The sequence below is a fragment of the Phaenicophaeus curvirostris genome, chromosome 20 (genome assembly GCF_032191515.1).
Source record: "Phaenicophaeus curvirostris isolate KB17595 chromosome 20, BPBGC_Pcur_1.0, whole genome shotgun sequence".
NCBI classification, from domain to species: Eukaryota; Metazoa; Chordata; class Aves; order Cuculiformes; family Cuculidae; genus Phaenicophaeus; species Phaenicophaeus curvirostris.
Window position 1 is genome coordinate 7,025,650 of NC_091411.1, and position 19,883 is coordinate 7,045,532.

The following is a 19,883-nucleotide window of genomic DNA, read 5'->3' on the forward strand; positions in this document are numbered from 1 at the left end:
TCATAGAATAACCAGGTTGGAAGAGACTCAACGGATCACCGAGTCCAACCATTCCTATCAAAGTTTAATGATTCAAAGTTTAATGGTCCAATCATGTTTAATTGATGTGGATGAAGGTCCAGCTGTGGATGTTTGAGGTGAGTTCATACCTTTCCTCTCTCAGAGCCGCGAGGAGCTCCGGGCAGCAGTTCTGCTGCCTCAGTCCATCATCTCGCTCGCCAGCTGCTCCAGCCGAGCCCTTTCCCAGGGTAGCTGCTCCGTGAAGTCGGAGCTCAGCTGCCACACTGTGACGGTGCCGGCAGCATCTCCTGCTGCCAGGAGCCGGGGCTGCCGGCTGTTGAACTCCAGGCAGTACGCGGGGCCTCGGCCCAGCGCTAGGGACAGGGCTGGCTTCTGCGAGCTCTTCTCCAGGTCAACCAGGTGCACGGCCCCTGCACAACAAACCTTGGTTGCCGGCAGCAGCTCGGGATCCGCCTGCTCCCAACCGGGACCCGCTTCCCCCCACCGGTGTCTGGGCTGCGACAGCCGACACTTATTCTGCTGTCGGACCTGAACCAGCTCTGCAAAATCCCCAAACTCAAAAGTGCCTGGGTGGTTTTCTAGGGAAGAATTTCTTATTTTAAACCGTCAGCTCTAGAAGTAAACGCCAAAACTGAGGAAGCTGGAAGTGAGTTTTAGGGGCTGAAGCGCTCTGGGAAGCTAGAAATGATGCTGCACTGAGCGCACAGTGTGAACTGTGGTGGGGAATGCTCGTTGATACCATTGACTTGTACTAATTACCGCAGCACAGTGTTAATGTTGTGCCTGGGAATGGGCCCTGTGGTCACTTGCCTTCCCCAGCTGCAGCTGCAAAGAGCAGGGGCCGGACTGGAGACCAGCGCACGCAGAACAGGTATTTCTTCGATAGCTGCAGGGAGAGGAGGGGCTCCACCTGCAGCAGGGAGTGCAGGTGAACTTGTCCGTCTGTCCCACAGCTCAGGAAGAGGTTCCTGGGGGGCGAGGAAGCGAGAAACATCTCTTGGCCTCATTGCTAAAGGTACAGAATAAAAATGAGTCGAGGATGGTAATCTGGGATGATCTTGGTGCTTTGCAAAGGTCTGAGCGCGTTCCCTACAGCTGCACTTCCCCCACTGTCCCTGGGCTGGGGGCTGCAGACACACTGCATCGTTACTGCCAGCAATTAAGTCTAATGAGGGCTGAGGGTGGGCTGAGCTGCTGCGGAGAGACGGGCGACACTGGCACCACGTTTGTCTCGTTCCAATCCAGCGCAAATGGGGCCTTGTCAGCGGGATTCATGGAAACGCGGCTTGGGGCCTTTTCCATGGATGGTGGGAAAACGCAGGCAGAGCTGGGAGCTTCACTTTAAAGCTGGGCAGCTCCCCGTAAGGTCTCTGAGGCACAGACCCCTTCAGCGCTCAGAAATGACCTTATCCTAGAACCACCAGGTTGGAAGAGACCCACTGGATCATTGAGTCCAACCATTCCCATCAATCACTAAACCATGTCCCTCAGCACCTCGTCCACCCGTGCCTTAAACCCCTCCAGGGAAGGTGACTCAACCCCCTCCCTGGGCAGCCTGTTCCAGCTCCTCATCTTTAAATTGCTCTCCCAGGTGAGCGTCCAGGCTGCACTGAGGCAAACTCTGTGGTGTTCCTTGTGTTCGTGCCCACACGCAGCAGCTTCCCCAGAGCCCAGGGACGTTGTTTCTCCTGCGCTGGGACAAGCTCCCAGCACCCCCCTCCCCGCAGGGCTCTCGGAGAAAGGCGGATTGTGTCCCCCCCACGCAGCGGAACGCGCAGCACTCACCTGTGGAAGGGCGAGCAGCTCACGGCGTACACGGGGCCGCCCTGCGGGGAGAAGGCGAGCTCCGCCGGCGCTCTGAGGGGAACGGAACCGCCCGGGCGAGGGAGAGCCAGCGCCTCGGCTGCCGTGGAGCATCTCAGGGAGCAGCCGCCTTCCACGCCGACCACGAACACGCGGGGATCGAAGGGGGAGAAAGAGAGCGAGGTGATGCCCACGGCTGCCTCGCCCCAGGTGAACTGGGAGAAAAGAAAGCTGCGGTGAGCCTGCTGCCACCCCACGAGCTGCTCCCAGCGCAGCCACGGTGCTCACAGCTCTGCTCAGGCTCTACCCCCCGCTTGGCAAAGCTCCTCCGAGGAGCGGTTTCGGTATGGGAAAGGAAATGGGTTTCGAGGGTTAGTGTTTGAGTTCAACAGGGGCTTTCCCCAGCCCTCGGTGGGTCAGGGGTGAGCTCTGGAGGCAGGAGCGGCTTTGCCACAGCCCTCCCTGCCCGGCTGAGCTCTCACCTTCTTCAGCCGAGTGCTGCGCGGGACCTGCTGAGCCACCACGGCGAATCCTGTGGCCAAGCTGAGCCGGCCGTCCCGCTCCTCCCTCCACACCAGGATCTTCCCATCTGTCGACACGCTCCACAGCCGCCCGTGGGCCCCGGGCTCGGCGTCAGGTACCCAGATAACCTGTTCCAAACACCGCGGGCCGATGGCGAGAGGGCTGTCGCCACTGTCAGGCCCCAGCTCGGCAGCTCACAGCGTCCCACCTGCCCCCCACCAGCACGGGAGCAGCACCAGCCATCGTGGGGCCACCTCGGCTCCTGCTGGGAGCCAGCACGCAGCTGTGGAGCTGGGAGGGAAAGCCCTGCAGGTGTGCGGGGCTGAAATCTGTGCCCTGGGTCACCTGCCATCGCTTTGGAGCCGTGCTGTTCATGGCACCGTCACCCAGCGCCACTGCCCCGACAGCAGGTGAGAAAACACACGGCCCACCCGGAGCCACAGACCCCAAAAGGACAGGAACCACCAGGACGCCTGACTGCAGAGCACACTGCGATCCCTCACGTCGCCTTAAGCTTCCCACTAAGGATCCACTACAGGTGCTGCTGGCTCCATCTGCACCAATCAACAGTTACAGCACAGGAATTGTCCTGCTCGTCGTTTATCCTGAGCAGAGATGTTATTTGTACAGAGTTTCCAGTTCAGCAAACACCTCTTTGGTCAGCCAATCACAAGAGAACGTAACCGCCAAAGTGTAGAGGCCTGACTGAGCACTGCTGTGACCAGCAGGGCCAGAGAGGTTCTCCTCCCTCTGTACTCAGCACTGGTGAGATCGCTCCTCGAATCCTGGGGTCAGTTCTGGGCCCCTCACCACAAGAAGGATGTTGAGGCTCTGGAGCGAGTCCAGAGAAGAGCAACGAAGCTGGTGAGGGGGCTGGAGAACAGGCCTTATGAGGAACGGCTGAGAGAGCTGGGGGTGTTTAGCCTGGAGGAGGCTGAGGGGAGACCTCATTGCTCTCTGCAACTACCTGAAAGGAGGTTGTGGAGAGGAGGGAGCTGGGCTCTTCTCCCAAGGGACAGGGGACAGGACGAGAGGGAATGGCCTCAAGCTCCACGAGGGGAGGTTCAGGCTGGACATTAGGAAAAAATTCTTCACGGAAAGGGTCACTGGGCACTGGCAGAGGCTGCCCAGGGAGGGGTTTGAGTCCCCATCCCTGGAGGGGTTTAAGGCATGGGTGGACGAGGTGCTAAGGGACATGGTTTAGTGTTTGATAGGAATGGTTGGACTCGATGATCTGGTGGGTCTCTCCCAACCTGGTTATTCTATGATTCTATGATTCAGGTGAAGCACCAGTAAGGTGAGTAAGAACTAAAAGTATGAAACGGAGCAACAGCAACTCGGGCCTCCCCCAGCCCCGCCTGCTGTCGCTGTCCTTTACCTGATAGACGGGGTCGGTGTGAGTGTCGTCTGTCATCCCCGTCCTCCGGAGCACGGGGTCCTCTCTTCTGCTGGTGTCCCACACCAACAACTCCCCGCTGAAGAGGCCACCTGGAAGGGCAAAGAGAAAACACCTGACATCCCATAGCTCAGAGCAAACGCACAAAGCAGCAGAGAAACCCACAGCTCCACAGGGCTGGTAGCAAAACGCAGGGCACAGTCGCTCTGGGGTGAGAGAATGTAACTCCACCACAAGAAATGGGCTCTTCCTGCCTGAATCTCCTGTCACCTCTCCCTGAGGAGATGGTATAAAGACAGATGTCGCTCAAAAAGCAGCAACTTGCAGTTCAGAAGCAACAGTGCCACCAACTGAGCTTGGTTCCTCAGTTTGAGGAGCTGCAATGTTGTTACCTCAGCAAGAAATTTCAGGCTGAGCTGAGAGAGGGAAGAAATGATCTAAGCTGAAGGAACTAAGGGCACATTTCAGATGGGAGCTGAGGCAGGAGCAACCTACCAGCTATCAGGGAAGGCTGGGAGGGGTGGAAAGCCAGGCACATGACGGAACTGGGAACATCCACCACTAGGTCAGGGCGCTGTGGATTCAACCCTCTTCTGTCCAGGTTCCAGGTACAGACATAGGATTTTTCCGTGCTCCAGTCTCCATCATCCAACCTGAAGAGGAGAAAGCTCTTGTCTTGCCTTGGCTGGTCCACAGAGAATCCCAGCCCAGCAGAGCTCTGATATGCCCCTCTTGTCATTTAAACGTGCAGCTTTGTGGCTTGAAATAAAACTGAGACGAAGGGATCACGAGACAATGAAACTTCTCTGCAGGGTTGTACCTACACTGTGTGCGTCAGTGCTCAGCGGAATAAAGCGCCTGCAGGTAAATCTCAGATACGAGTCACTATTCCAAGACCAACCGACCATGCAAAGAGTGGGAATAATCTAAAGGGCACAGACAGAAAATTGCTGTCAGCATCTGGGAATGAAAGCCCCAGAGACCAAATTGCTGCTGATTTGCAAACTGGCTGAGCTGCAAACTACTGTTCCCCCAAACCAGCACCCAAAGATCCAGGGTCTAAGAATGGATAGTGAGGAAATGTCTCGCCTGGAGGCCTGATGGGGCTGAAAAGATGACCTGAATCTTGCTCGGCCTGAGAGAAGCAGCATGATTTGAAGTCCAGGTGCCTCCACACATTCTTCACAGCCCCCAAATGGTGTTGGCCCCGCACACACGATGCCACACATCCCACTCTAGAGGTTTCCATCCCATTCTACACCCATCGCACTTGTTTGCCACAAGTGTCTCATGAATTATTGCTCTGGGATGCTATGAGACACCTGCCACTCTCCTTCCCTCGTTATTTGTGTTTCGTTCATCACAGGTTTACCAAGCCCTGACGTGAGCCTGGCACTAGCACCTCGCTGATGGGTGTCACGTCCCATCCTGCTACAAGGAGATGACACAAGGGACACAGAATCTACAGGGCAGCCAGTGGATGGGACAGGAAGCAATTATTCTCAGCCTGATTTCCACTGCCTCTCTTTGACACTCTCAGTTCTTCTATCGGAAGAGACAGTGAGCAAAGAAAAGGAGCAATTTTTCATCAAACAAGGAGTTGAGCTGTGAAACTTCTTATTAAAGGGTTTTGTGGATGTATTAAAGGATGCTACTAAAATTTATAGATTCAGAGAGACTCCATAAGCTCACGGAAGGGAATTCTACCCAGGGATGAAACCCCGACACAGAAACCACATTTTCATCTGAAAGCACCAGTGGGCTGGAAGAGCAGAAGGAACAGTAACGTACAGGTTTGCTGTGGTTTTCTTTCCTCTATGGTTTAGGAATATCCTTTTTTGCTAGAGCTTTTGATCTAAGGTAGTGAAAGGAAAAGGAATAAGGGAAGCAGTGGGGCAGAGAAAGGAGAGGCTGCTGTGGACACTTACCCTCAATTCAGAAACGCTTAAACATCTGTTAGCACATGTCCGTGCCCGCAGGCGCAAATGGGCGCCAGGCTCACCCGGGGTGCTAAGAAACCACATTAAAGCAACACCCCCTTCAGCACAGACTTCCAAACCTCTCCCTCTTGTATTTGCAAGCGCATCTACTCTTCACGTTTTCTCTCCAAATACAATCTAGCTAGAAACAAACCAGTAGGAGTTCATGCATCCATTTGCAGGGCTGAAGGGAGGCAGAAGAAATAAGATCCATAGTTTAAGACTGCCCTGAGATTTTGTTTCTTTCAATATGAATTATTTAACTTGTGTAAGGGTTGTGTGTGTGTGTATATATATACACACAAACACACATACATGTCACATTTATTACTGCAGAGAAAGAAAGCAATCCTATCTATAATCCAGGTCAGCCTGAGATGTCCCATCGCCCTCAGCTCCTCTCAATCTGTTCAGATACTCACCGGCCATACGAACAGGCAATAACAGATCCTGTTGCATTCCATGAGATGCTGGTAACTTGTAGGTTTTGATCCCGAGCCTCTGGGTACGATAACGTATGCAAACACAACACCTAGAAGAGATCAAATTCAAGCACGAAGGCAATAATCTCCGATCGCAGAGGAATGAGATCTGTGCACGCCCCAGCGTGGGCTTTCCCACTGGCCCAGCAGCACACAGACAGCTGTGGAAAAGGTGCTTAATTCCTAGGAGAGGGGGAAAAAACCTGCATGTGAGCCTGCCAAACAGGCTGTCACTTCGGAATTACCCCTCTCAGACGGCACACTCCAGGGGCTACATGACAGCTCTGGGAGGCTGAGCTACAGGGATTTACGACAGACCACAGGTACGATGCCAGCAGAAGCAATGGTTTTAAAACGACTGCACCAACATGTACTGACTGATGGAAACCACTGCTGCTCTTGAGGTCTGTGCACGAAACCAATATAATCCAAGCAGGAAGAGCTGCCAAGTCACCATCTTCCGCTGTTCCTAGATACCTGCTGGTTTGGCAGGCTCCAAAGGGACTGCTGGAAACTGAAGGTAAGACTACACCAGCTGTGGGCTTCCCGCTCCCAACACTGCTGCAATGCAGTCCCGAGGAGGAAGAAGAGTTTTACCAAGCAAGGCCAGGCCACAAGCAAGGGAGAAAGCTGGGGAAAAAAAACTAGGAATTCCCAATTATTAGAATCTGGCAAGAATAATTGCAGCAGTAAGAAATGGAACTAAAACGTCAGAGACACTGCAACCACCACCACATGGGTAATGACAGCGATTTGAATTCTGTCAACTCACTGTTTCATTCTGATCCGTCCAGTTCACCTCAAAGCCATCAAAGGCACGGCTCTTCCAGTTTTTGTTCAGCTCTTTAATGACAGCATCCTCCACTCTCTTTAGGAATGACAGAAGGCTACCGTAATCTACTTGGGCTTCTTGCTGGAAGTCTGGGGCAGCGTCTCTACTCTGGTCCGTCTGCACCGCGGCCTCTCGGGCAGCGCGAGCCTGCACCGCGGCTTCTGCTGTGGAGATTTTCACCGTCTGGCAGCTTTTCTAGTAAAAGAAGACAGACGCTGAGTACCACAAACAACAAAGAGCGCTGCACAGAACGCTGGGAGCCCCTTCCTGGCATTTCCTAGGGGCACTGGGGGAGCACAGGGCGGCCTGGGCGGTGCTGATGGCTTGGCGGCCTCGCCTGACCTGGGCCCAGAGACGCTCAGCGACGCCCGAGGCGCGCGCTGCAAGCACGGGACGGGGACGCCGGGGGAAAGGGGGAAGGCGTGAGCGCCCCCCGGGAGGGAGGAGGGGGGCAGGCGGCGAGGTTCCCGGGGGAAGGGACGAGGCCCCTCACCGCCGCGCCCGCCGCGCCGCGCCCGCTCCGCCACAGCGACTCGAGGGTCGCGCCCTCAGCCGCGCGGTCCCCGAACATGGCGGCGCCGCCGGCCGAGAGCGGCGCGTCCGTGACGTCACGGCGAGCGACGGGGCAGCGCGGTGAGCCGCGCGGCGCCACGTTGGAGAAGGGCAGGGCGGGCCCGCGCTTCGCCTCCGGTACCGGCGGCTGCCCCGGCCCGCGCCGCCGTGGATGCCGAGCCACGGGGAGGCTCCTCCTCCCCCCTCGGCCGCAGCCGCGCGGTGACAGAGGCGGGCGGGCGCGGGGGCTGCCAGCAGTTAAGATGGCGCGGGCGGCGCTGCCCCTCGTGGCCGGGTTGCCGCGGGGCCGCTCTCCGGAGGGTGAAGTGTTTCACAAACTGGGGGTGAGGGCTGAGGGGGAGGAGGTGCTGCAGCTGCTGAAAGCGAAGCTCCAAGAGGTGAAACGGCCCCTCCTTCAAAAGCAAGGAGAGAAGCAGTGGCCAAGAAGGCCAATGGCATCTTGGCTTGTATCAGAAACGGTGTGACCAGCAGGGCCAGGGAGGTTCTTCTCCCTCTGTACTCGGCCCTGGTGAGAGCGCTCCTCGAATCCTGTGTTCAGGTCTGGGCCCCTCACCACAAGAAGGATGTTGAGGCTCTGGAGTGAGTCCAGAGAAGAGCAACGAAGCTGGTGAGGGGGCTGGAGAACAGGCCTTATGAGGAGCGGCTGAGAGAGCTGGGGGTGTTTAGCCTGGAGAAGAGGAGGCTGAAGGGAGACCTCATTGCTCTCTACAACTCCCTGAAAGGAGGTTGTGGAGAGGAGGGAGCTGGCCTCTTCTCCCAAGTGACAGGGGACAGGACAAGAGGGAATGGCCTCAAGCTCCGCCAGGGGAGGTTCAGGTCATTAGGAAAAAGAGTTTTCGCAGAAAGGGTCCTTGGGCACTGGCAGAGGCTGCCCAGGGAGGGGGTTGAGTCACCTTCCCTGGAGGGGTTTAAGGGACGGGTGGACGAGGTGCTGAGGGACATGGTTTAGTGTTTGATAGGAATGGTTGGACTCGATCCGGTGGGTCTCTTCCAGCCTGGTGATTCTATGATTCTATGATTAAGCCCCAGGGCCCAGGTCCTGCCCCGCTCTGGTTCCTCCTGTGGCTCGCCACGAGCCTCGCGCAGGCTGCAGAAGTTGGTGGTGTTCAGCCGAGGGGAGAGAAGGCTCCGGGGAGGCCTGGGAGCAGCTTCCAGCGCTGAAATGGGCTCTAGGGAGGGGCTCGATCAGGGAGAGCAGGGATGGGATGAGTGGAATGGTTTTCAGCTGTTTGAGATGAGATCTTAGGGAGAAATGTTCCCCTGTGAGGGCAGGGAGGCCCTGGCCCAGGTTGCCCAGAGCAGGGGTGGCTGCCCCATCCCTGGGGGTGTTCAAGGCCAGGTTGGATGGGGCTTGGAGCCCTGATCCAGTGGGAGGTGTCCCTGCCCATGCAGAGGTGGGATGGGATGGGCTTTAAGGGCCCTTCCAACCCAAACCATTCCGTGAGTCTGCGATAGTCTGCAGCACAGCTAAGGATGTAAATGCACGCCTGGGCTGGACCAATGATCCTTCTAGCCCCGTAGCCTCTCTGGTTAGCACAGGAGTTAATCTGAACTTCCAGAACCTCGGGAAGCTCTGCTGGGTAGTCGGAGCCTGCTTTCCAGTGCCAGAATGCGAGTGTGACCGTTGCCTGCTGCTCCTGGCACCTCTCTTCTGGTCGCTGCCAAGGGACAGTGAATCACAGACCAGATGGGATGGCTGGCTTGGCCAAGAAAGGTACTTTTTATGTCCTTTTTTTTTGTGGTATGGCTCATTTTTTCTTGTGTCAAACATCAGGACATGCACGACAATACTTAATGAGAAAATACACTCTGCTGACCTTTTCTACAAATCCTAATAACACAAGTGAGACATCCCAAAGCCACAGCTCTGGAACTCTTGTTATAATTTCAACCAGGTGTCCATAGCCACGCGTTTGAGGCTCCTTTGTCATCTTCATGTCTAGTTCAGCTCTCTGCTTCCACCTTGTTCTACGCATCCATTTACAAAGCAGCTTTAAAAGACAGGAGTATTGGAAACAACGTGCTGGTTTGGTGACAGCAGGATTCCAGTCCCTTCTCTTGCTGTTCTGCCCCAACACGTTCATCCATGAGCTGGGCTGTGACCTCATTGCTCTCTACAACTACCTGAAAGGAGGTTGTAGAGAGGAGGGTGCTGGCCTCTTCTTCCAAGTGACAGGGGACAGGACAAGAGGGAATGGCCTCAAGCTCCACCAGGGGAGGTTTAGGCGCGACGTTAGGAAAAAATTCTTTACAGAAAGGGTCATTGGGCACTGGCAGAGGCTGCCCAGGGAGGGGGTTGAGTCACCTTCCCTGGAGGTGTTTAAGGGACGGGTGGATGAGGTGCTGAGGGATATGGTTTAGTGTTTGATAGGAACGGTTGGACTCGATGATCCGGTGGGTCTCTTCCAACCTGGTTATTCTGTGATTCTGTGATAAAACAGTGCTCTGCTGCTGTCGTTTGTGAAATCCTAGTACAGCACTTACTGCAAAATGCTTGTATTTTAAGAGATAAGCCTGGAGATGCAAAACAGTGATAAGATAATCTGTCCCCGAATGAGTGAAATCAATGTATCTTCTATTCCAATTCAACGATCTCCTGGAAGTGCATAACGTAAGCATTGCAGGATGAGTTTTTCTACTGCAAATAGTTTAATACAGGAAGTAGGGGCATTTTTTAATCTCAGTTTACTTCATGTTGAGTAACTGATACTAAATATTTGAATGAAATAGCAGTTTTTCTTAAGAGGCTCTTAATGTTTATGATTTATCATCTATAAATAGGTCTTAAGTCATCACTAAATTATCTTTAATTGGTATGATTAAAACTGCAAAGGAATATTACTGCTTGAGAGTAGAGTAAATATCACAATTGTGACTTTATATACAGTCTGCATCGTAATAAAAGTGCTAAGGGCAGACTACAATTTAAAAACTTTAAATAACTTGTCAGTGGGAATTTAAGGAGAAAAGTTTGTGGGTTTTGAGATGGCGAAGGGAGATAAGAAAAACTGGAATTTGGATATGCAAAACAGACCAAAAGTAAATAAATTTTGTCAGCACGTCATATGCAAAGTTCCTGCAAATGTAGTACGTGTTCCCGGTAACGTGGTGTGTGTCTGGACTTTTTCTCTCCTGAAGATGAGAAAGGAGCAAACAGCTTCAGATGATGGTTCTAAGTAACCGCAGATTTGACCTTCATTATTCCAAAACCTCTGATTTGCAGGGGTTTCAGTCTATCGATACTATTAAATAAATCATATCTTGCTTTTTCTTTTTTTGGCATGGCAGCATCAGATACAGAAATAGGTTTGGTTTGACATAGCAGCACTACTTTGGAAATAAGGTAAAATCGGGGAGAACTGGGAAAGGGTTGTTACTAGCCTGAGGCTACTAAGTCTCTCTAAGTGGCTATTATTACTACGGTGATGATCTGTGCTGCTGCTTCTTTTGTGTCTCATAAGACAAAGTATTTGTAAGTCTTCACTTTCACGTAATGAAGCAATCAGCATCAGAAAACAAACAAGAACAAAAGAAGGCTGAGGTAAAGAGAAAGTAGTGTGGGAAGAAACTCGAGGAAGAGGGGGGAGAAAGCACCAGAAAAAAAGGCTGAGCTACAACAGTTAGGGTGCGCCTCGAGGATATCATTTCTATGACCTGGAGCAGCACAAGTATCCTAAGCTACATCTCAGTAAAAATTCACCCACTAGCGGGTGCAGTAGCTGCAGTAGCTGCCCTCTATTTGTGATAAAAGAAACAGCTGAGCTCTGGTAGAGACTCCAGACAGCTGAAACGGCAGCCTCTGACCAAAAATAGAGAGACATAACTCAGCCTTCCCCTTTTACACCTTTGTCTCTGTTCCCTCCACCCCAAAGAGGTGCAAGTAAGGATGAAGAAAACAACATGCACAGTTCAAACAAGAAAAAGAGAAAGAGCTCTCTGAGTTCAGATTGTCAGTGAGGGGCTTGCAATGGCATTGAAGGATTGCCTTTTGCCAATCGATGCTTCTGTTCAGGGGAACAGAACTTTTAACATATTCTTGTTTGTTTTACAAAAACAATATATAGCCAAACTACAAAACTCTTCAAACAATAAAAAGGGTTTGTATCAGAGCATCGTCACTCCAGAACCTGCTTGTCTCCCCAGCTGGTAGAACCAGAGAGACCTAATCCTGTTTTGCGGATTGTTCATTCAAACCTGTACCTTGCTGTATTGCCTAGTGAGACAAACTTGGTTTGGCTGAGGTCTGGGTACTTATCTGTATTGCCTTTTAGTCTAGTTTTGAACTAGATCTTGATTGTCATCTGCTTGAGTGTGAAGTTTTGTGCTGTATTGATCTGGAAGTTTGTCTCACTGAGGCTCCAAGCTTTGCATTAAATGGAAATATCCCTAGAGAAAAATAATCCAGATACTACCCAAAAAGAAAGTGGCTGGAAAGACCCTTTCACCTGCAGCATTATTCAAAAGGACCCCTCTTCAGGTTCACCAACAGTCCTGTGTGGCTTGTTCCTCAAACTTTTTATCTGCAGTGTTTGCTGTGATGCTACTCATCTCATTCTCACTATATGCCGCAAGCATTTATTTCACCCTTGCCAAAGGCCCACAAGGTAGAGAACTGCCGGTACCATTTTTTGATAGGGAGAGTCTCAGGTGTGAGGGTTAGATGATTTGCCAGATCATGCTGGGAATTCAGGGGAGAGAAGAGAACAAGACCCAAGTTCCTGAGGTGCAGAGCGCTGTTTCAGCCATAGCTGATGCATATTTGGTGGATGCGTTGCTAACGTACACATCTTATTTCTTTTTGTTAGAGATTTGTGATTTTAAAACATCGAGTGTTCACGCATTAACGAAATGTGACAGAAAAACAGGACACCACCACTGCTCACTATTGAAAACAGTGTTCAGGTAGACAACCAGATGCTCAGCGGTGTAACGAGGGTTCTGGCCCTTGCATGGACTTGGTGCATTACCTCAAACTGGATGAATCCTCCACCTATTTCTTCTCTGGTGCCATTCATAAATGGCTTGTGCCTCTCCTTTGATCTCTGACCTCCTTTTTGCTGTTCCCCCTCCCAAATGTCCATGCAAATCCTTTTTTGCTTTGAAAACTATACTTTCGCTTAAGGCAGAAAATGTGTTGCCTCATATTTGAAGTTCTGTGAGATACGATACATTATAAAAATAATCCATCACCATTGAAATCATAGCTCTATCAGACTTCATAGAATTAAGAGTTGGGGGGGGTCCTTGTTAAATATTCCGAGTCTGACTTCTTGCACTGAACAGGTATTGCCTGTCCCATATTCACTCCTGCACTGATAATGATGAGAGAAATATTTCCAGCAGTTGTAACAGAGGTGGGAAGGAGAGCAAGGGAAGCCTGCTTTGTGGCAGGTGTCTGCACGCTGCCACCACAGGGGCGCACGGACACCGTGCCTGCAGGTTTGGAACGGCAAGCAAGAGGTGGCGCGGGGCCAAGAGCCATGCCCTAGCCAATGAGTCATCTGTGAAAGGCTCAGGATTCCCATTCCTTGCTGTCATGGTGCTCCAAACAGGGTGGCAGCTGGGAGCCTCTGCCTTGGACGGAGGCTTGATGCTGTCAACAAGGTGATTGGCAGCATCTCTCTCCTTTTCGACTCAGCAGCCGCGAGTTCCTGCTGAGATTGTACCAGCATGCCCACCGTCAAGTCTCCAAAATAAACATACGATCTGGCATGCTGCTCTGAAAAGGTAGCTGACCTTTTGCAGTGCTTTTCAGTAAGAAAATGCTGAGATCGCACTAATTAATCCCATGTTCAGTAACCATGCATGACTAGAAACTGTTTATCAGTTCTGTGCATCACTTCATCAACCTATAGTGTTTACGGTGTCTCAAACGCGTGTTGGAATTTTAATTGGTACGTATGAAGCAACTGGCTGTCTCAGCAAGCGCTGCAGGCTCGTCTGCATTACTCGTCTGAGTGGGGTGGTTGTCCTTCGTGGAAGTGTTGTTTCAAAAAAGGACATTTAGCAATCAGAGTTACATTCCACTCAGTACCATCAGGGTTGGACTTGGGTAGAGCAAGCAGGCAGCATTTGCCTGAGAGAAACCTGTAACTTTATTTAATTTCAAGTATACTACTTTAATTTCTTATACCTGATTTCTATGAACACTGAATGATCAAATCATAGCTCTACTGTGGTACAGATATATAATTTAAGAGTGGTGGATGAAATACTGCTCCTACCATGATGTTAACTAGAACAGGAGGAAAGACAGATTTACAAGGACTCCTTTTATTGATATATTTAACCTCCATTTAGAGAGTTTGTGTGCCGTCAGTTTAACCAGACCTGCAAATCATCTCACACTGTGAAAGCCACTTCCGAAATGGCAAATAAAAATATCCCATCTTGATTGGTCTATTATCCCAAGTATAACAAGGATCCCTAAGGATCGTGGAGCATATTACACAAACACACACAGAGAGAACTTTACAAAATTATGTGCTGCAGAAAGATTATCATCTTCTGAAAAGCACAAGGAAGATGAAGGGAAGCAGAATATCTTGTATAGACAAATTGGATCTGTCAGTGTGAGTGTTTCTACTGGTGCAGAAAATGCCAAGGGATTTGTAATGATCACTTTATCACCTCTGTAAGATGGCACTTGCACCTTTAGGAGAACAACAGGGTGGCAGTCTGGTACTCAGAAACAATAGGATGAAGCACCAGTACATCCAGTTTATGTATTTTTTTTTCTTCAGTGTGTATGCAGAGTTCCCAACACAAGTACTGATGCCAGTTTAACTTAAAAAAAAAAAAAAGAGTGAGAACATTATAAAACAAGGCTTAAGGAGGCATGAATGTGGTGCTCTGTGGTAAAGCGTAAAAGACAATTGCACCAGTTCCATGCTGGTTTTGGAACTCGATGTAGCCAAAGTCTATTGAAATATATATTTGTAAGTGGGAGTGGTGGGGAGGGAGGATGCACTGGAATGAAGCCTGGAGCTGAAATGCTGTCGTAAAGGCAGTAGGAGGAGGGAGAGCTGTAAACTGGCTGTGATCCTCAAATGTAAAAAAGTCCGGAAACATTTTAATGCCAAATTATGTGACACCTTTCATTCCTGTTTCTCTTTTGTTCTTAGTTTTCCATTTAAGTGATTGAAGCTTTTCCTATTTATGCTACCAGTTGTGGAAGCAGGGCTGACTAAAGGCAGTTTGATTTTGCTCTGTTCTAGCCTTGCAAACTCCTGCTTATGCAACAGCCTGTACCTTTAATAACACCAGCAGAATAGCATCAGTACTGAAAAAAAACCCCAAAACCCAGATTTCTTAGCATCAACACGGGCTGAGAGAACTTGCTGCAGTGCTGAGATGTGACAGGAGGCAATTTATAAGGAATGAACTCTGACAGTCACTTTATACAGCTGATTTCCAAAGATCTAGGCACTAAAGATGTGGTAATGAGGGTACTGAGGCTTCATAATTAATTATACTAGCATCTCTTTGTTATGCTCTACAACAGTAGTGCCTGGCTGACATTTCAATAGGAGTCTGGTAGAATTCTTTGTTATTATTATCCAGGAGTACAGTTATACCTTAGCTCCCAGAGGGACTCGTTGCATGTAAATGCCTCTGTGAATTGCCAGGGCCTTTGGATCTCAGTAAAAACCCTTGAAGGAGACCCTGCTGGATACTGAATGGATGTCAGTAAAATTTCTCTAGTCTAGAGTCTCTCTTCAGATGTGGACCCTCCTCCCCTTTCATTTCTTCCGTCCTTTCCCTCCCCCCGTCCTTTCCACTATATTGGTCCTGCTCACATGGCTTGAGAACAGCGATATCCAGCACTTACTGAAACCTCGAAAAGAAGGAATACTGACCTGAACGGAACAGTGAAGAAAGTAACCTGAAAACAGGGAATATTTTCACATGCCTGACTTTTCAGTGCAATAAAACCAGTGCTGAAAGAAGGAATCCCAGAAGCGGTGAGTCAGATAATAGATGTACAACTTTGGTGGGAGGGAAATAGTCCCTACTTGGTTTTACAACCCTCCTTGCCCCCCCAACTTTGTAAAGGCAGATGAAATTATTTTCCAGTCATACACTGGAAAAGCAAACAGTGAGTTTAAAGGTTATTTCCTTTGTGTGTTTGAGAGATGTTATTTTTGAATCTGAAGGGGGAAGGATGACTTTTTGTCCATAATATCAAATCTACTCTGAAAACTTTTACAGTATCACCTGAGGGAGCAGGTCTGCTGTTTTGATCATTGATGTATTCCCCTTGCTTCTGTGAATTTAAACAAAGCTTAGGGAAAACAAATGTTGGTTGTTTTTTTCTTTTTCCACACCAGTTACAATTGCACAGTTTGACCTCTTCTCAGTAAGCAAGACTTATGCAACCTGTTCCTTACCCTTTCCTTGTTCATTCCTCCCTTCCCATGACCCTCTTTCTCCTAACATTGCTCATACGTCTGCACCAGGGAAATGGATCAGAATACAAGCATGAGTTAAAAATAGATATTTTTTATGGAGACTATTTCTAATTGAAATCAGTTTCCTGATTCAATTTAACATGGGGCTACACAAAAGAAATCCTGCACCAGCACAACGCAGGGACAGGGTAAGGGGAAGAGAGGAGTGTGTGGTGGGGAACGCGTAAGTAGGAACTTTTACCAAAAAATAGTTGTCAGACTGTGCCCTGGAAGACTTTGCATCTTTCCAAGCCAGAATCACCTCTTTGTTTTGTGTCCAGATAGCACCCTGTGCAAAGGCATCACAGTCACAGAAATCTTGGGTCCTTCAGAACTATTGCAATACCCAAAAAATAATAAGCGTTCCTACAGACTGACACAATTAACCAAATTCCACTTGCAGATCTTCATTGTTGGCAACTCGTGCAGCATTTTATGTAGCGAAAGTTGGAGACTCATTCTATTCCCAAGTACCATGGCTGGCTCAAATGAGGAATAACTGGCATTCAGCTAACCTACCAATAAAATAATTACTTTCCTCACAGAGCTTTTTAGATTTAACTAGTTTTTGAATGAGCTTTGACATTCTTAGGTGAAAGGAATAATGTGTACAGTGTATTATTATAGCAAAAACTGTATATGACAGTTCCCTACGTATTTTCCTCTTTTCTGTTTCTCCTTTTCTGTCACTGTACTCCCACGTAAGGCTCAAGACACTGGGAAGGTTTGAATAATGTCAGCTTGAAACTACAGAATTGTAAATAATGTACTCGCTCTTCATTGAGCAATGCTCTGTGTGTTTATTTTAATCTAATATTTTCTGGATAGAAATAGGGGTTCCTCTGCCTGAGAATTCAAATATCAATAGGTCTCTACATAACAAGGGAAGTTTTTAATGATTCCCACAACAACAGCTACTACTTGGTAACAAGACAATGGAGGGAATCCACATAGTGTGAAATTTTAGTCTCTACTGCTATTCCTGAGGGATCAAATCTCCCAAGTGTTACCCAACTTTGTTTAGGATTCAGCGTTTTCCTGCTGTAGGACTGGAGAGATGATAAATAAGAGTTTCAGGAATCGGCCAAAGTTAAAATCCTGGAAAGCAACCATTTATAAATTCTCTTTGTAGAAAAGTTGCTCCCTCTTAATTTCTCATGAATGAAGAAGAGGGAGAGGTCCTCAGCAGTGCTCTACCCCTACTGCCTAGTTATCCTTAAACTTTGATTCAGCACTCACATAAATTTATAATACTCCATGATGTTTTATTTGTATCTATTGTGTCTCCTTACAAAGACTCTGTCTAGCGCTAGAGCTTCTGCCCTAGCTGTGAGGAGCGAGCACCACTGAAGGAAATTGAAGACCCATAGTTTATTCCCCTTGGAATTATTTCAGGGCCTTCTACATAAAACTTCTGTTGGCACAGCTATTCCAGAATAACTCCCAGTGTAGATACTGCAGCGTTACAGGTTGGAAGTGTCTTTACTCGTGACTGATCATTCTACCTCGGAATACTTCTTCTAAGTGGTCAGTTTTCCCAACAACTTCTGTTTAGACCTTTCATTACATGGGAGTAAAATAAAGCCTCAAATGTAAACACAAAGCCAACCACAATATAGATCATTTAATTGCCAGATTATTTCAAATAAACTCCTTGGGCTTCAGACGTTTTCTGTGAAACTGTAGCTGTATTAAACTTTGTTGAAGCCTTCCACTGCCTCAGTGCCAGAGGCATTTGCTCTAATACTGTCCTGCAAAACTAATAAGTTTTGTATCCCTATGGATGGCTTCTGAACACCCACTGGTGGGAATACGTCGATGAAATCTAAATATCTGCCCTTATAACACCCTGCAAGTGCTGCAGACAGTGAAGAGTCACGTTTGCTTAAGCCAATACATGTTTTCAAACCAAACTTTTGTGCATTTCAGATCCTGTCTTGGACTGGGAACTCCACAGGCAAGAGGAGATGGATATTCACATCTGGAAGTGGCAGTAGCACATCTGGACAAGTTGATATTTAAAGATTTTTGCTCTCAGAAACTACTATTCTGTAGTCCTGGATTTATAACAGCATCTCTATATGTGACTGTTGGTAGAGTGGGTCAGGGGTTAACAGCCATGGAGTATCAATGGCTGAGATATAAACTCTGAATGAAGGTCATGAAGGGCAGGAAACTCCTCCAGTTAAATGTCTCTCTGGGAAGAGACTCCTAATTTCACAATGCAGAATGTACCTTCAAGAGACTTTTCCAGCAGTTTCCCTTACTATTCCAGAGGGCACATGTCGGTTCAGTTCCCACATGTCTGAAAAGCTGATGCCCCGTGCTCAGAAGTGTCTTAGGTTTCATTGACTTTGAATTTAAGATTATTAAGAATATTTTGACTGTACTTATCTCTAGGATCTGGGAACAAGCACAAGTGTTACAGGACCATCCAGCTCCTCACGGATTACAGACAAGTGCTCTAATGAGTTAAAAACGTTGGTATAGAACAAAATAAACATCAGGTTTAGCGACTGTGTCTAATGGAAATTTAACAATAAAAACCGCAACAATCCAAATAGAAACACTGGATTTATGCAGCTACATGCTATTAGCGACTCCCTGTTGTCTGCTTCAAAGGCAGTTATCAGCCCAGAAGTATTTTCATCCGAGGGTTTAAACGCAACAACTGCGAGGGCACGTGGAAGATTCTTCCGTCATTATCTAACCCTTCCGTTCTAATGCAAGTGCTCGACTGGAAAGGTCTGTGACTAGTGGAGATGGATAAACAGTTGGAGGGGAGGTATTTGCCTGTTTAATACATGTGCCAAACTGCCTTTCTAGGGTCACAGAAGCTCGGTGGTTCCTGGGGGCTGTCAAACTGATTACACGCAGCAAACCAGCCGGTGTGTCCCTGCCTGCTGCTTAGCGAAAGCACTGATATGCCAGTCAGACTTCACTATCACGTACAAGCTTATGTGTGCTTGGGATGTTGTGCAGCCTTCATCTCACTGGTGTACTCGGTAATTGGAAAGCTTTCATATATTTTAAAAATTTCATCTTGCCCTCCAAGGGGGAATCTTTGTTCCTAATACGGAGTCCAAGTCTGTAAGTTCTTTGTGGAAGACCAGACTCCCAGCATAGATGTACAATTGTAACGCAGTTGGTTGCATTTCAGCAGTTGTAACATGATCCTTGTTTTACATTTCTCTACAATAATTTCTGTAAAGGCTGTGAGATTCTTTGGAATGGAAGGCTGTAAAAACGTAAGTTGCTATTAATTATATTGACTTGCATGATTTTCTGTATTCCCATTTTGCGCTACAGAAATACTCAGAAGGAACTTGGAGTACTCTTGTGCTCTTCTTCCCTTTTCACACATCATTGCATTGTATTTGAGAGGATTTAGCACCCTTTCTGATTTCACTTGCCAGATCGGAACATTTGCAGCTGACTGTTTAAAATTTACAGCTGTCTTGACAGTCCAGAAACTGAGCATGATTAGCAATTACATCTCTCTTGTAGTAACATACCTGACTAAGGAAAGAAAGACTGGGAGGTCTGAACTTTCACATCAAGGAACAAATATGAGGTTATCTCTACAAAGAAGCTCTATTTGTTCAATTCTTGAGAAAAACACAGTTACTGCTACACTGTGTGTAAACTGTAAGGCCATTAGTCATTATCAGCTGCTACCACATTTCCCTAACATCCCAAATATACATAAAGGAAAACTAACGCCAGTTTGCTTCATTTGTCTGACAGCGTCATTGCCCTCCACGAGGCTGCACGGATCGAACTCCCTTATTTGTCAACACCAGAGTACTCATGCTCTGAGTTTGA

At 48.6% G+C, this 19,883-nt stretch overlaps 1 protein-coding gene across 1 annotated transcript; it reads right to left on the reverse strand.

Annotated features, from left to right (window-relative positions):
- Window positions 1-46: 46 nt before the first annotated feature.
- On the reverse strand, window positions 47-7,615 carry DYNC2I2 (dynein 2 intermediate chain 2). The gene is made up of 9 exons (XM_069873402.1): window positions 7,529-7,615; window positions 6,976-7,230; window positions 6,144-6,253; window positions 4,238-4,395; window positions 3,725-3,834; window positions 2,307-2,474; window positions 1,807-2,039; window positions 832-989; window positions 47-431 (listed from the first exon to the last, which is right to left on the reverse strand). The coding sequence occupies exons 1-9, from the start codon at window positions 7,604-7,606 to the stop codon at window positions 199-201; spliced, it is 1,503 nt and encodes a 500-aa protein (XP_069729503.1). The 5' UTR covers window positions 7,607-7,615; the 3' UTR covers window positions 47-198.
- Between the last annotated feature and the right edge of the window lie 12,268 nt (window positions 7,616-19,883).